Below are 16866 nucleotides of genomic sequence, written 5' to 3' on the forward strand. Positions count from 1 at the left end.
ACAGGATAAGCCTGTAACAATAGTATCTTTTTATAAACCGTTAACAGAGCTACAGCACACCCATATTGTGTTCACAAACACAAAACGAATGCACAAAAAATAAATAAATGAAAAAAAATACTGACTTTTGAGCTGCTTACATACTGTTTTTGTTCACAGTGTAACTTCTTTTAGCTCTGTGTTGCAACAACAGCAGTGTCTTCTCCATTGACTTACTTACTGGATTAAATAGAAATCAATGGTCTTCTCCAGTACTTGTGTGCTTGGCCTGTAAACCAGAAGTGTTAGCTAGTGCTCTGCATTCATAAACAGGAACTAACATGTATGATTTTAGGGTTTACAAATGTTTTTGACCGTTAAATTTACTCACTTTAACAGCAAAAAAAGGACTGAAGGTTAGCGAAACTAAATTTAGCGGAAGCTCTTTGGTCCGCTGATGGTTTTAAAATTTAGCTGAAAAGCTAACTCGCTAACAAAAACATTAGCTTCACTAATTACCGGATTAGTGGAACTGTGCCCATCACTGCAGTTGTCCAAATACATCTGTCCTTTTCAGAATGAGTGACTACAAACAAAAAATGTTCCAGTTTCCAAACTGTTCACCTGATTTGAATGGAAGTGGGTACAATGCAGACATTTCACAACATAACATTTTTCCTTGAATACAACATTCATTCATTCATCTTCTACCGCTTAGTCCAATTAAGGGTTGCGGGATGCTGGAGCCTATCTCAGCAGTCATAGAGCGCGAGGCGGGGTACACCCAGGACAGGACGCCAGTTTGTCGTAGGGCTGAATACAACATTTTTCTTCAAAATGTCTGTTTGGTGGACTTCAGAAAAGGATAACCTATAAAATGAGTTTGCATGTTCTCCCCGTGTTTGTGTGGGTTCCCTTCAGGTGCTCCGGCTTCCTCCCACATCCAAACACATGCAGGTTAGGTGGATTGGAAACTTTAAATTGTCTGTAGGAGTGCATGCAGGTGTGAATGTGTTTGTCTGTCTACACGAGGTCTATTAGAAAAGTATCCGACCTTATTATTTTTTTTAAAAAAACCATATGGATTTGAATCACGTGTGATTGCGTCAGACAAGCTTGAACCCTCGTGTGCATGCGTGAGTTTTTTTATGCCTGTCGGTTGCGTCATTCGCCTGTGAGCAGGCTGTGAGTGAGGTGTGGTCCACCATCTCGGCGGATTTTTATTGCGAATAAATGTCTGAACGATTTGGAGCTTTGCTGCATCAATTTTTTTCCAGAAACTGTGAGAGACCTCCAGGTGGACACCGTTCGAAAAATTAATATGGCTTTCAGGGACGATTTTATGGGGATTATACAGATTAAGGAGTGTTACTGCCGCTTTAAGGACGGCCCACAACTGCTGAGAGCGCGGCGCGCTCCCAGCCCCCATCGACAGGCTGACACCCCGCTGGAACAACCAGATAATTTCCAACGTGAAAGCTTTGTTGATCCGGGACCTCGACTGACTTTCACAAAAAGGCAGAAGATGTGGACATCAGCACTTTTTCGGTACATACCACCGTTACAGGAGTTTTTTTCAGGGAAAGAAAAGCAGAGGGACGCGCCACGGAGCCGTTCATTACGCGGGACAAAACCACCTCGGTGTTGGTCTCACAGGATGGCTTTCAGGTGGATTTCAGATGGATTCCGGTTGCTTTCCAGTCGTGTGAATATCCGATTGTGATTGTGCATGAGCTGGACATGCCAGAACATGTCCCGTGAGGCTTCATCATGGCGTTGCTTTGTGCCGAGCGGCTGCACCGCGACGCGCGGAACTCCTCCGCACGTCTGTCTTAATGTGCAGAAAAAGTGCTGATGTCCATGTCTTTTCACAATTCCTGTGCTAGTCAGATGACATACTGGATCAAGACAGCATCCAGTTTAAAAATGAACAGCACATTTCACTGTTACAGGAGTTTTTGTCATGGAAAGAGCAACGCTGGAAAAAAAACTGATGCAGCAAAGCTCCAAATCGTTTAGATATTTATTCGCAATAAAAATCCGCCAAGAGGGTGGACCACACCTCACTCAAAGCCTGCTCACAGGCAAATGACGCAACCGACAGGCATTAAAAAACTCACGCATGCGCATGAGGGTTCAAGCTTGTCTGACGCAATCACACGTGATTCAAATCCATATGGTTTTTTAAAAAAATAATAAGGTCGGATACTTTTCTAATAGACCTCGTATGTGGCCCTGCGACATACTGGCGTCCTGTCCAGGGTGTACCCTGCCTCACACCCTATGACTGCTGGGATAGGCTCCAGCTCCCCCTCCTCCCGTGGCTCTTAGTTGGAATAAGTGGGTATATAAAATGGATGGTTAACCTATAAAATATTACATTGATTGTGTTTTGCAAAGTATACTAGGCAAAAATATAAACGTCCCATGTGAAATATTGATGCCACGTGGGGTCAACAACTGTAAGTGAGCATATGCTGAGTTTTACTTGTACAATAGGGATATTTCTCTTGATTTGTGTACCATTTTTAATCCATCTCTCTGTTAGTGAGCATTTGCTCTGTGATGCAGTGATTTCACTCATTACATGGGTGAGGCATATCCAGACGGTGATCACACAGAATGAGCAGTACCCAGACACTCCCTATACTGGGAACAAGAAAAGGCCACTGCAAAATGTCCAATTTTGTCAAAAGTCATAATGCCTCAAATGTCTCAGGTTATGCGGGAACGTGCCATTGGCATGCTGGAAGCAGCGATGTCCACCCGGGCAGTTGCTGTACAACTGAATGTCAATTATTGGACGATAGGTCGTTTGAGAGTTCGTTTCCGACAGATGGGCAGTTCTGCAAATCGGCCACGTGTGACCACACCAGCACAAGATCAACACATCCAGCTTGTCCACCTACGGGATAACATTCCACAGGCCACGATAGACAACCTGATCACCTCTATGCGAAGGTGGTGTGTAGCTCTGAGAGACGCACATGGTGGACACACGAGATATTGAACATTCAATTTCTTCGAACTGACCCCTAACGTGTTCAAAGGGTTGCCAATCCTTTGCAGATGCCAATATCAAGATGTGATGGACGGTGATCTAAAGATTATTCATTAACAAAATTAATTTTTATTCTGTTCATATATTGCATAATCCTAATATTAATAAAAACTCATAAATTTGACATGGGGCATTTATATTTTTGTTCAGTGTATGTATAATAATAGACTAAATATTTCTTCCACTCTGAAAAGCAACATTCATCTGTACTCGTTTACTCCAATTAAGCGTTACAGGGAGACTGGAACCAATCCTGGTGGTTATTAGTCACAAGGCCACATATAGAGAGACAAACACATTCACACCGAGTGTTAATTTAAAGTTTCGAATCCACCTAACCTGCATGTCTTTGAAGCGAGAGAAAACCTTAGTGAAACCACGCAGTCTCAGCGAGAACATGCAAACTCAACACAGAAATAGTGTGGCAGATATCTGAAACAATCCTTCAAATGGTGATACAAGCACCAAATTCAGCACAAATACTCCTTAGACATTACTCTTTTGGAAAAAAAAAAAAAATCGATTGGCCAATTGAATTTCCATTAGGCGGCCACATAGAGGTCAATTGAAGAATTACACAAGGGTAAAAATTAAATTATGGTTCAAACATATTGAAAACTACACCACATTATTTGTCTGATCATAAATATTCCAAAAAGGTACAGTTTGGACTATCAATGACTGAATGTTCTGGAGTTATGGTGTAAAAACAGTAAGAATGGTGACAAAGGTCAATTTCAGTTTCTACAGGGATCAAAAGTTAAAGTTGCTTCAATTTTGAGATAAAGTGGTGCAAATTATAGGTTGAGCTAATAGAATTAATAAATGGAATAGTTCTGACTTTGTTGAATGCTATGTCTCCAAGGTCAAACCATCTCAACATCCATTGGATTCTATGTCATGTGACATATGTTACCCCGTAATGTGATAACTAAGCATGAGACATGGTGCAAACTATTCCTTTTAAAATCCTTATTAACTCAACCAGTAATTTGCATCACTTTTCGTTCATGGCTCACATGTTAAAATCAAGCTTCAGGTCTCGTGAAACGTTGATATAAAACTCTGACAGATGATTGGATGTCATTTTTGTGCCAGATTTCTACAACTTTTATGTTTTCAGAGTTGACTTCCAAAGCAAACTGATTACTGCCTGCAGCTGTCGTTCTGGATTTATCCGGTTTATCTGAGTTGTGTTACACGCAGTGGATGTATCATGTAACATACTGTGAGGATTGTATCACTTGACACTTTTAAAGGAATAATGACACTTTAGTAATAAACCTCAAATTAAACTATGATGTCTAACATGCTGTGACAGTTAAAATAACACAAACTGTCAGTGTCCAAATACATTTGGACCTAAAGTTCTGTGTTTTCGTCTGTACTCACCAGTATTTGGCAGAAGAGAATTGAAGCTCATAAAGACAAACAAATGTCGTTCTTCTCTGAAACTCACCAACTTTCATTTCAGGTGAAATGTGACCCTGAAAATCTGCCTTTATAGTGTTGCTCCACCTCTTATCACAGCTGTGGAAGTGTGTCAAAGTTAACAACAATCCCCCAGTCAGGTCAAAGGTTAGCTTACCGTCTGACCTCTGGCTGACATTTTAAAAAGCATTCCAGTGGTGGCTCCAGAGATTATTTTTCTGCAGGTGCTATGGGGGAGCTTGGCATTTTTATGAGGGTGCTATGAAGTAAGGGCTCATGTGTCGCGACGGCTCTCACATTCACAGGCACACACAGATAGCCACATTCTGATCTGTGACAGTCACTAATGACATACAGAACGACCAAAATCACACACAAACCTAAGCTACTGTTCAATCCAAATATCCACTGGCTGAAAAACAAGGGTACCATGTGGAGAACAGTTGTCAGCTGTGACAATCCAGGCAACAAGTCAGATTAAAAGACTTTATTCAATCTGTGTGCCGCCTTAAGTTCTGGCTTCCGTTGCTACATTGATTAGCCCCACGTCTTCTTCTCCTTTTTTTTTTTTGTAGACACGTTACAGCGCTGCATACAGGCCTGGCATATATACTACAGCATTTTCAAGCAGTTTCACAGGATCTGTGAGAATGGAGATATTTCTTGAATGGAACACTTTTTGAAAATGACAAGGAAAAAGACTGTATAGGGGAAGTTCAGTTTCATTGTGGACAAGGCCTTAAAAACATGGGATGAAATTAAAAATGATAAATGAGGAATTATTTTCTTTGGGGTGCTATGACTAATCCAGGGGGAACTATAGTACCCCCTGGCACCACCCATGGAGCGTTCTAAGAAAATTACTAATAAGTCTGATCTGCGTGACATGAATGTCTCTGCTGAGATAAGTGAATGTTTCTGCAAGTTCAACAATTTCACCACATACAGATACAAGTCTGATGGCCGAGTCCAAGAAGGCAAATCCAGAGAGCCCGATTCCTCATGCAGTTTCTCAAGCACCATATCCGCTGATCCTGCAAAGATCACAGCATTGCCCACAAAGTCAGTTTCAGTAAACATTTCCTTGCCAACAAAATCACCAAAGATGCTGTACTCCACAAACCAACACCCAGTCCATGCAAGCACTGAACAGTGTGGGATCCAGAACACGTCCCTGAGGAACACCACTGTGGTGTCTGAAAGCACCAGAAAGGGGCTGGGCTAGAGCCATGTATAAAAAGGCTGGAGCCACCCCTGGTGAGTGAGAGGCTGTCTTCATTCATAGGCCACATCCTTTGAAGCCAACATTCATCGACCGTATGCGTCACAAGTGGCACAATAAGGCTGTTTCATTTCAAAGGCTCCTTGGAATACTAGAGATACAAATGTAAGTGCCATTTTTAAGGCATATAATAAATTATTTAGTTGGAAATCACTTATACCCTGCATGAACGCCAGTGGGTGGAATGTTTATGTGTTTACTGTGAGCGTTCTTCTTCGTTTTCTAGTATAATAAAGATGGACGGAGCAACACAGTGGTACACCCTGCTCAGCATGCCGCTCTCGTCGCAGCGACATCTCTGCTATTTTGTCATTGTGGGATGGCTCGCCCACAGATTTGAGCTCGCCGGACTACGTGCCGCTCTGGTTGGAGCGACAACATGCAGAATGTGTCTCCTCCCAAATAGATCTCTTTCAGTGCAGCTTCTTGTTCTGACTTTAACACAAAGTTAACACCCAAGGCCTTCATCGCCAACTGTAAATGGTAATCAAAACATTCTAAATGTACCTTTCTGGACTCTTCCGCATCAAACTCCATTATGTCAATGTTTACAATGTGCTTAAGCGATAACAGATGACGTTGCTCATAAACTTTAAGCTTCTTAAATATTTATTACGGCCACTCTTCAGTTATCTTTATAATTTTATTACTGGTAAATTTTAGAATTAATTTAGATGAGATGTACTCATTATCTCACAGGAATTATAACAATTATCTGGGAACTACTTATGTACTACGCGCGTACTTACACAGAATACCCAGAAACTGGCTAGAAGTTCGGCCAAAATGAGAGCGTCCACTTTTGCTAAACTAGTAGCGCTTGTGAGAGTGTGACTCCAACCCTAAGAAGATAGCCACTAGAGGTGGGCGGATCGATCCTAATATCGATAATATCGATACCAACGCTGGTATTGATCTTGAACCATCCTCGTGTAAAAAGATCAATACTCAAGCTTTTTTCTCTCCCACACACACTGACTGCTGCGCACGCAGATTCATCAAAGTCTACTCTCTGTCTGTAAGCGCAGCGCTGTGCTGTGTCACACAACCCGGAGCAGCGCACCCTTGTATTGTAGTTTGTCAGCCCTCTACCTCAGGAAATTTTGTTTTAAGTTGTGTTGAGTGATATTTTTTTAAACAAAAATGTTGATTGTGATAATTAAGTATTTTGTTGTCACGTACAATATCTGGTGAAATTCTATCCTAGGTGTTTTGGATCCTTTGGATTGATGAAGGTTAAATATGAAAAAGTATCAGTATCGGTATCTATCGGCAATACTGGGCCTGTATTTACTTGGTATCGGATCAATACCAAAATTCCAGGTATCATGCAACTCTAATAGCCACTGCAACAACAGATTAACATTACATTCCAAGTGTGATATACGATATTAAAAAGAAAATTGATATTTCTGCTCATATCGATACTTTTTTTTTTTAAACAGAAGATTTAAATTCACAAAATCTTCGTGTGAGAGGGAGATACAGAAAGATACGGAGCCCGCCTGGCCCAGATTATTGCGTTCCCTCGCAATAGTTTTTGCGTTCAGTTAAAAAGCGAAACAGTCTGCAAGTCTGAGCAAAAAAAAAAAAAGAAAAAAAAGAGTGACGGACTTCTGCTGAGAGGAGCTTCTTTCAGAGCATGGAGAGAGACTCTTCGTCAGTGTGGTCGGACGGAGCTGTGGCTCACCCGGTGTGAAGTGAGTACTGAACCACTCACACCGGCCAGCAACCTCGGCTGTGGGTAGGAACTATACAATAGGAACTATTTGTGCTTCCATTGTGTCCACACGGACACAGTTAGCTCGCTGTCTCCGTTGAACGTCATTTGTTCGTTCATTTGTTTGTATTTCGGCTTTACATTTCAGATCTGTTGTGTTGGATTTTAGGCGGTTTTTGGGAAAATGTCTTCTGTGTCCTGCCCGAGCTGCGGCTCTTCGAACGTGGTGGACGATGAGTTGTACTCGCAGCCGCAGGTGGTGTGCGCTGACTGCGGCTTCGTGCTGTCCGAGGGAGCGCTGGCTAACGATCCGCTCGGAGGTTCTGGTACGAGTCAACCTGCACAAGTCTTTCAGGATAACGTCTGTATTTTTTTATTTGTTAGTATGTCAGCAAACGACCAAAAAATTGCAAATAATGTTCTTTTTTTTACGTGGTTAAAGATCATCATCGACTGTTTGGTTTGTTTATAACTGTAGTTCTCAGTTTCGCCACTAGGGCGTTACCATTAAGAAAACACACCTTTTTCAGGAAAAAAAAAGACTTGATTCTATTTCTTTCTTCAAAATACGTTTGTAAAGGTAAAGGGTAATCACATTTGCTTAGTCTTATTTATTGTAAAGGGATTTATGTTTTGAAGATTTTCGAATTAGCCCTTGTCATTTTTTTTAATTACAATTTATTTAGTAAGTTGGGGTTTTGTGTGTTTTTTTTGTTTGTTTGTTTGGATGGGTTTTTTTGTACAGTAGTGTGATATCGCACAAAGTTTGGCCAAGTAGTGAAACATTAATTTATGTTAGTAATCTACTACTCAGGTGGACGCCAAAAACAATCTTTTGTCTGCTATGAGGATGTCAAAATTTGAAGGGCACATAAAGTCATACAGGACCATCAAATCAAATTACAAATATAGATCAATAGATATATTAACCAAACACAAAGGGTGTAATAAAATACAACTCAAGTCATATATGAGTTGTCTTTTTTTTCTGTTTGTGTTGTTTGTTTTTTGTTTTGTTCTGTTGTTGTGTCTTGTGTTTGTTGTACAGTCAGTAATGCTGTTGCCATACTTTTCTGCTTCTTGCAGATGTGAGCTACAGACAGACTACAGCTGTGGTTAAAAAACCATGTGTAAATCTGATAAAAGGTGAGACCTTCTTTCCACAAACATTTGATGCCTCATTCCACATTAATTCCGCCCTCACATTTTGTTTATGATGTACAGGTCTGCAGCGGGTCAGAGCCATATGTCGGATTCTCAGGGTACACAGTGAAATTGAGGAACTTTCACAGACTTATTATCAACAGTCGTATCAGCACCAACATTTCATCAAAGTTGCTCTGCAGAAGAAAGAAGTTCTTACTGGATGCTGTGTGCTCCTAAGCTGCAGGTTACGCAACTGGCCCATCACCATGGGAACCATCAGTTACCTTGTAGAGGCTGACCCGATGGTGGTCGGGGGAATTTATCAAGAAATGGTTGAGATTCTAAAGGTTGAGACTCCGATAGTCAACATTACTGATGAAATGGAGGGTTACTGCCAAGAGTAAGTGCAAAACAGTTTGATTCAGTTTAAAAGAAAATTGCTAAAGCTTCTAATGTGAGTAATTTGAAGATGTTCAGAGTCTGGTAGCCCCTCACATGGAAATACCACAGTGACACTATTTGGTGTTTGTTGCATAAAATATTCTACAATAAATCTCATGATTTGAACTTATTTAAATTATTAGAAAAATAACAATAAAGAATAATGTGAGGTCCGTAGAAGCAGCAGTGGTCCCCAGGCCCCAGCAGTTAGAAACAAGAGCAATTCAAGATTTTGTCTGATGCAGATGGAAAAGTGCTATATAAAATTCAATCCATTTCTGACATCCCCCAAGGATTGATGAGGACTCAAAATAACAGATATGTGATTCACATCTTGACCCGGGCTTTACCCGGATCTGGATTCCACGACACAATGCAGTAATTTCATACTGATCCAGAATGGTCCGACTGATCAAGTTGTTGCAATCTGATATTTAATTCACAAGGTGAAACAAAATAGTGTCTTCCTGATCATGGTTTTACATTGTGATGTATTCATGCAGTAGTTTTGACGTAATCCTTAAAAGTCTTCAAAGTGAAATCTTGACCCGGATCACCTCCAAAATTTAATGGAGTGTTCCAAGGCCTAACACCAATGTGTGGTGAAAATTTGGTGAAAATCCATTAAGTAGTTTTGACATAATCCTCAAAATATGAACAAAGTGAAGTGTACTAATTGAAATCCTGATCCAGGCTCCAGATCTGAATCACCTCCAATCAGTGGAATCTTCCATTGCCTAATATCTATCTGTGGTGCAAATTAGGTGAGAATCCTTGAAGTAGTTTTGTCTTTCTCAGTACAAATAATTATCAGATTTCATGGTCAGTTCTGCTGTTAAACCATTTACCAACTTAACATGGCTGGGTGCATATTCCACGCTTTTGTGTTAGTCTAGTTTCTGTCAATTTCAGGTACTCTGGAAAAACTATTAAGAGTACCGGTACAAGGATAAAGCTGTAAATTATAGTCTTGAATGCATTTTCTGAATAAATTGTGGTTTTGCAATTAAAGCTAATGTTTTAAACCGGATTCTCATCCAATTATTGCTGAACACTTTGAAAATGAAGGTAGTTTTCATTTTTCAGTAGTTCACTAGGTTTTTTTTTATCCTCAAAAATGTTATTCACCTTTTTTACAATTTATTTATTAATTTTTTGTCTCAGGTATAAAATTACCTCCTCTCACGTTCCTGAAGACTTGGCTGAGAACCACAAGGATTTGACAAAGCGTGCTGTGGCCCTGGTGGAGCTTGCCGCAGACACCTGGATTGTGACCGGCCGCAAACCCGTCCCCATCATGATGGCGTCCATCTTTTTGTCCTGGCAGTCCTTGAGGCCCACCAGGAAGCGCCTCAGATTTTCATTGGAAAAATTCTGTAAGCTTGCCAAGGTGAAAAACCTCAGGCCGACTTTGAAACGAGTAGCTGAGTTGAAGGAGGTGCTGTGTAAGCTGGGACGGGAGCTGCCCTGGGTCAGAGATGCAGTGACACCAGATAATGTTGCTCTGCAAGTGGAGGATATTCTAAACCACAGGTACGCCTTGTTCAGGAGTGCACTCCGAACTCACGAGAACGCGCTGCTGACAGAGCAGGGGGGCTGTGACGACTTGTTGCTTGACCGCCAGGCTGGCGCAGAGGCAGCTGCAGCTGCTCGCGTCTCTGGGTTTGACAGTCAGACTCCAAACACGTCCTGTGTAGAAGCAAGTGTGCAAGATTCCAAAAAGGCAGAGAGAGCAGGAGATGCGGCTGCTAATTCATGCACGACGCCTGATCTTCACAGTAGCACAGGAACACCTGAGAACCACGATCAGCACCCAAACTGGGGTAAGAGAGTGCTGTTTGCTCCCCCGTGCGTGACTCATCCTAAGAAGAGGAGAGTTCAGAGGTCAGAACCCAGTGATGTTACCGGTGATGAGGAAATCTCAGACAGTGAGATTGACTCGTATCTACGCACTCCTCAAGAAGCTCAAGTCTTCGCGCTGTCGCAGAAGGTCTTGTGTTCATCTCGGAATGAAGAAGAATGACGATGAGAACGAGGCCCAGTTGGTCAGGGCTTCTTTAGGATGTGAATATGTTGACCAACCAGATTGTCCCTTTAAATGTTATATTTCAGACCTGTTCTAATACAGACATCATTCATTTTCATGTGCAAATGTATAGAATAAAAATAACAAAATCTGCTAAATGGAGCTGCAACAAATATTCAGTTATTAAATTAATAATCAACAACTTTGATAATTGATTCATTGTTATGAGGCGAAATCCTCTGATTTCAGCCTCTGAGAATCTTCTCTGGTTTCTTTGTTCCTCTCTGACGGTCTCTGTCGTTGGAAGTTGTGGTCAAAATAAGGAAATTGAGGACATTATCTTGGGCTTTGAGAAAAATCGATGGGTATTTTTCACCATTTTTGGACATTGTATGGACTGCAAAATTAATTGATAAATCCAGAAAATAACAGTTTGATACCTAAAATAATTGTATGTTGCAGCCCTATAAAATACATCCTGATTTTGTGTCCTTCATTTCTCCATCAAATATTTGTAATTTCTGGGGTTTTATGTCCTTTTCGTTTGAAAATGTTTTCTTTAATAAATGTGTGTTGTTGTTTTTTTTGACAAAAATAATACAATGTTGAATGTTATTGTTTGAATTTCTGGTTATCATTTACTCATCAGTTAACCAAATGATTCATCAACTAGTAAGAAAATAATCAATAGATTAATTGAAAATTGTAATGGTTAGTCATCAAAAAATAACATTAATAGAGTGCAGAAGCAATCATTAATTGCAGCCCACCTTATAAATGCTAAATACTAGTATAATATAAATACTACCTACACAAGTTGACAGAGAGAGGGTTTTAAATCAGTCTCTGCAGAATATGTGTAGATTTTTTGACATGCCATCAAGCCAGTTCTTGAAATACGAGAAAAGAAAAAATACAACCCCTGGCAATAATTATGGAATCACCGGCCTCGGAGGATGTTCATTCAGTTGTTTAATTTTGTAGAAAAAAAGCAGATCACAGACATGACACAAAACTAAAGTCATTTCAAATGGCAACTTTCTGGCTTTAAGAAACACTATAAGAAATCAGGAAAAAAAAAAATTGTGGCAGTCAGTAACGGTTACTTTTTTAGACCAAGCAGAGGGAAAAAAAATATGGAATCACTCAATTCTGAGGAATAAATTATGGAATCACCCTGTAAATTTTCATCCCCAAAACTAACACCTGCATCAAATCAGATCTGCTTGTTAGTCTGCATCTAAAAAGGAGTGATCACACTTTGGAGAGCTGTTGCACCAAGTGGACTGACATGAATCATGGCTCCAACACGAGAGATGTCAATTGAAATAAAGGAGAGGATTATCAAACTCTTAAAGGAGACCTGCATTGAAAAAAATGCAGTCAGATTTTTTGAACAAAATATGATTTACATTTACACATGAGATCCTTCTGAATGTAGTAAAGTAAATCTGCAAGCCCAGATCTGTCATTCAATGTAGAAATCTTCATTTGAAAATGACAAATTTACAGCTAACATTTAGCCCTCCGCAAATTGTCCCTCTCATCATGGACGCTGCCGAGACGTCATGGACAAGGATTATCAAACTCTTAAAAGAGGGTAAATCATCAGGCAGTGTTGCAAAAGATGTTGGTTGTTCACAGTCAGCTGTGTCTAAATTCTGGACCAAATACAAAACATGGGAAGGTTGTTAAAGGCAAACATACTGGTAGACCAAGGAAGACATCAAAGCATCAAGACAGAAAACTTAAAGCAATATGTCTCAAAAATCGAAAATGCACAACAAAACAAATGAGGACCGAATGGGAGGAAACTGGAGTCAACGTCTGTGACCGAACTGTAAGAAACCGCCTAAAGGAAATGGGATTTACATACAGAAAAGGTAAACGAAAGCCATCATTAACACCTAAACAGGAAAAAAACAAGGTTACAATGGGCTAAGGAAAAGCAATTGTGGACTGTGGATGACTGGATGAAAGCCATATTCAGTGATGAATCTCGAATCTGCATTGGGCAAGGTGATGATGCTGGAACTTTTGTTTGATGCCGTTCCAATGAGATTTATAAAGATGAGTGCCTGAAGAGAACATGTAAATTTCCACAGTCATTGATGATATGGGGCTGCATGTCAGGTAAAGGCACTGGGGAGATGGCTGTCATTACATCATCAATAAATGCACAAGTTTACGTTGATATTTTGGACGCTTTTGTTATCCCATCAATTGAAAGGATGTTTGGGGATGATGAAATCATTTTTCAAGATGATAATGCATCTTGCCATAGAGCAAAAACTGTGAAAACATTCCTTGCAAAAAGACACATAGGGTCAATGTCATGGCCTGCAAATAGTCTGGATCTTAATCCAATTGAAAATCTTTGGTGGAAGTTGAAGAAAATGGTCCATGACAAGGCTCCAACCTGCAAAGCTGATCTGGCAACAGCAATCAGAGAAAGTTGGAGCCAGATTGATGAGTACTGTTTGTCACTCATTAAGTCCATGCCTCAGAGACTGCAAGCTGTTATAAAAGCCAGAGGTGGTGCAACAAAATACTAGTGATGTGTTGGAGCGTTCTTTTGTTTTTCATGATTCCATAATTTTTTCCTCAGAATTGAGTGATTCCATTTTTTTTTCCCTCTGTTTGGTCTAAAAAAGTAACCATTACTGACTGCCACAATTATTTTTCCTGATTTCTTATAGTGTTTCTTAAAGCCAGAAAGTTGCCATTTGAAATGACTTTAGTTTTGTGTCATGTCTGTGATCTGCTTTTTTTCTACAAAATTAAACAACTGAATGAACATCCTCCGAGGCCGGTGATTCCATAATTTTTGCCAGGGGTTATTTTCAATCTGGTGCTGATGTGGGTAAATGTAAATGACACATCCCTGACTCAAGGACCATTTCTGTGCAAAATTGCATTAAAATTTGACTTGTACTTTTTGAGTTATTGTACACACAATCAGACAGGATATTCATATAACTTCCGTCTTCCTCTGTAAATTGGTGTTGGTAATTGTCTTTTAAAATCAGCACAGCAGTGTAAAAAGTCTGTCAAGAAATTACCAGCACTGGAGCAAACTTAAGTTTATTGTAGTTTGGGGTTCCTATGGAGCGGGTTCAGTCTGACCAAACGTGTGGTCTCATATTACCAAATGATTACTTGTCTTAGAAAGCCTCCTTGAATATTTGCTCCTTTAAGAAAAAAAAGAAAAAACAGTATCAGTGAGCGATCAATGAACATTATCAACATCCTTTCTGGATTATCTCCAGAAAAGTACAAACTGGGTGGCGTCATCAGCCATTACGAAGTATGAGTTCTCCTGTGGAATGCTCATCTGGCTTGTGGGCTTTGTTTTGCCCTCAGGTCACGAGTTTGACAACTGGATTTAAGACTAATAATCTTGCCTATTATCATGTACTGACAGCCATCTGAAGAATAAAGGGATTGTTTTTACTTCCATGTATTTTTTTTTATTTTTTATTGTATTTATTCCATTCCAGTAGCTCATGCACCTGATGGATGAGTGTGAGAGAATGGAGAGCTGGATGGATGCATTTGTGCCATATGCAATTTTACATTTGCATTAAATCTCAAGAATTTGCAGAAAGCACACTGAATGATAAGCATCACAGAATGATTATAGTTATGGTTTAGTTTTTACAGCTGATTACACTATGAGAAATGTACACTTTTAGAGTATTAATTGGGCAGTTATTGCTTGCGTTGACCACCTACATATCTATATAGATACAAATGTTCTCTATGGACTCAGCTCAGTTGACCACCAGGTCTTATGTCTTGCCTACATCATGCTGACCATGTCAAAGGTCAACATATGCTAAATGTTTATTTGGACCAGCCTGTACCCTGGCTGTTTGTGTGAGCCAGTGGGTGTGTTATGGTTGACCCTTGATCTGTATGACCCCTTGGTAGGAGTCCAAATCAATTTTCTGTAAATATCAAAGGAAAACTCAAACTAAATGTTCACTGGGAAGCACCTACACCCTGACATGTCCAAATGGCTCAGTAGGTATGTTGTTGGCCCGTGACCTTTCAAATTCTGTCTCAGAGTCCAAAGGTTAAATTAAGCTAAATGTATACTCAACAAAAATATAAACGCAACACTTTTGGTTTTGCTCCCATTTTATATGAGATGAACTCAAAGATCTAAAACTTTTTCCACATACACAATATCACCATTTCCCTCAAATATTGTTCACAAACCAGTCTAAATCTGTGATAGTGAGCACTTCTCCTTTGCTGAGATAATCCATCCCACCTCACAGGTGTGCCATACCAAGATGCTGATTAGACACCATGATTAGTGCACAGGTGTGCCTTAGACTGTCCACAATAAAAGGCCACTCTGAAAGGTGCAGTTTTATCACACAGCACAATGCCACAGATGTCGCAAGATTTGAGGGAGCGTGCAATTGGCATGCTGACAGCAGGAATGTCAACCAGAGCTGTTGCTCGTGTATTGAATGTTCATTTCTCTACCATAAGCCATCTCCAAAGGCGTTTCAGAGAATTTGGCAGTACATCCAACCAGCCTCACAACCGCAGACCACGTGTAACCACACCAGCCCAGGACCTCCACATCCAGCATGTTCACCTCCAAGATCGTCTGAGACCAGCCACTCGGACAGCTGCTGGAACAATCGGTTTGCATAACCAAAGAATTTCTGCACAAACTGTCAGAAACCATCTCAGGGAAGCTCATCTGCATGCTCGTCATCCTCATCAGGGTCTCGACCTGACTCCGGTTCGTCATCATAACCGACTTGAGTGGGCAAATGCTCACATTCGCTGGCGTTTGGCACGTTGGAGAGGTGTTCTCTTCACAGATGATGCGAAGGAGATGTGTTGCACTGCATGACACAAATGGTGGTCACACCAGATACTGACTGGTATCCCCCCCAATAAAACAAAACTGCACCTTTCAGACTGGCCTTTTATTGTGGGCAGTCTAAGGCACACCTGTGCACTAATCATGGTGTCTAATCAGCATCTTGGTATGGCGCACCTGTGAGGTGGGATGGATTATCTCAACAAAGGAGAAGTGCTCACTATCACAGATTTAGACTGGTTTGTGAACAATATTTGAGGGAAATGGTGATATTGTGTATGTGGAAAAAGTTTTAGATCTTTGAGTTCATCTCATACAAAATGGGAGCAAAACCAAAAGTGTTGCGCTTATATTTTTGTTGAGTATACATTTGGACCCACCTGCACCCTGGGAGGTGAGACTGGGTCAGTGCCTTTGGATGACTCTGATCTGGATCAATGGTCAATTTCAGTTTTCTGCTTCATAGTTGTTGGATTTGTGGGGCTTGTGACGTACCAGGTGAATTGTACTAGTGGAACCGCACTGACTGGGTCAAAGTTCAAAATGCATTTACTGCTGTGTGGGTCCTGTTGAGACAAAAGGCAGGGGAACCCATAAAGCCCTGTTGACCAGTGACCTAATGGTTATATTATGACCTACTTTTCAGGTCAAAGGCCAATGTGGCCATTTGTGAACCCATAACATGACAGTGCTTTAGGTATATTCTTCGTGAGGCCAACGTAAGCTATCTGTCAACGGTGACCCACCTGTGTTCTGGAAGACATATGAATTCATTAGTGGGTGGGCAATGGTTGACTCTTGACCTCATGTTACTCCTTGAGTGGGCTCAAAGGCCAGATTCAATGTTCTGCCATATCAGACCTGGTAGAACTTGGTTCTTGCATGAAGTATTATCTCTTCACTAATATTTCCAATATGAAATATCCCATTT

General features: G+C 40.6%; 1 protein-coding gene across 1 annotated transcript; it reads left to right on the forward strand.

The window, feature by feature from the left end:
- The first annotated feature begins 7568 nt into the window (after positions 1-7568).
- On the forward strand, positions 7569-11218 carry LOC117528930 (transcription factor IIIB 50 kDa subunit-like). Its single transcript, XM_034191558.1, has 4 exons — positions 7569-7799; positions 8560-8619; positions 8698-9019; positions 10225-11218. The coding sequence occupies exons 1-4, from the start codon at positions 7658-7660 to the stop codon at positions 11081-11083; spliced, it is 1383 nt and encodes a 460-aa protein (XP_034047449.1). The 5' UTR covers positions 7569-7657; the 3' UTR covers positions 11084-11218.
- The last annotated feature ends 5648 nt before the right edge of the window (positions 11219-16866 follow it).

The sequence above is a fragment of the Thalassophryne amazonica genome, chromosome 17, assembly GCF_902500255.1.
Source record: "Thalassophryne amazonica chromosome 17, fThaAma1.1, whole genome shotgun sequence".
Lineage (NCBI taxonomy): Eukaryota > Metazoa > Chordata > Actinopteri > Batrachoidiformes > Batrachoididae > Thalassophryne > Thalassophryne amazonica.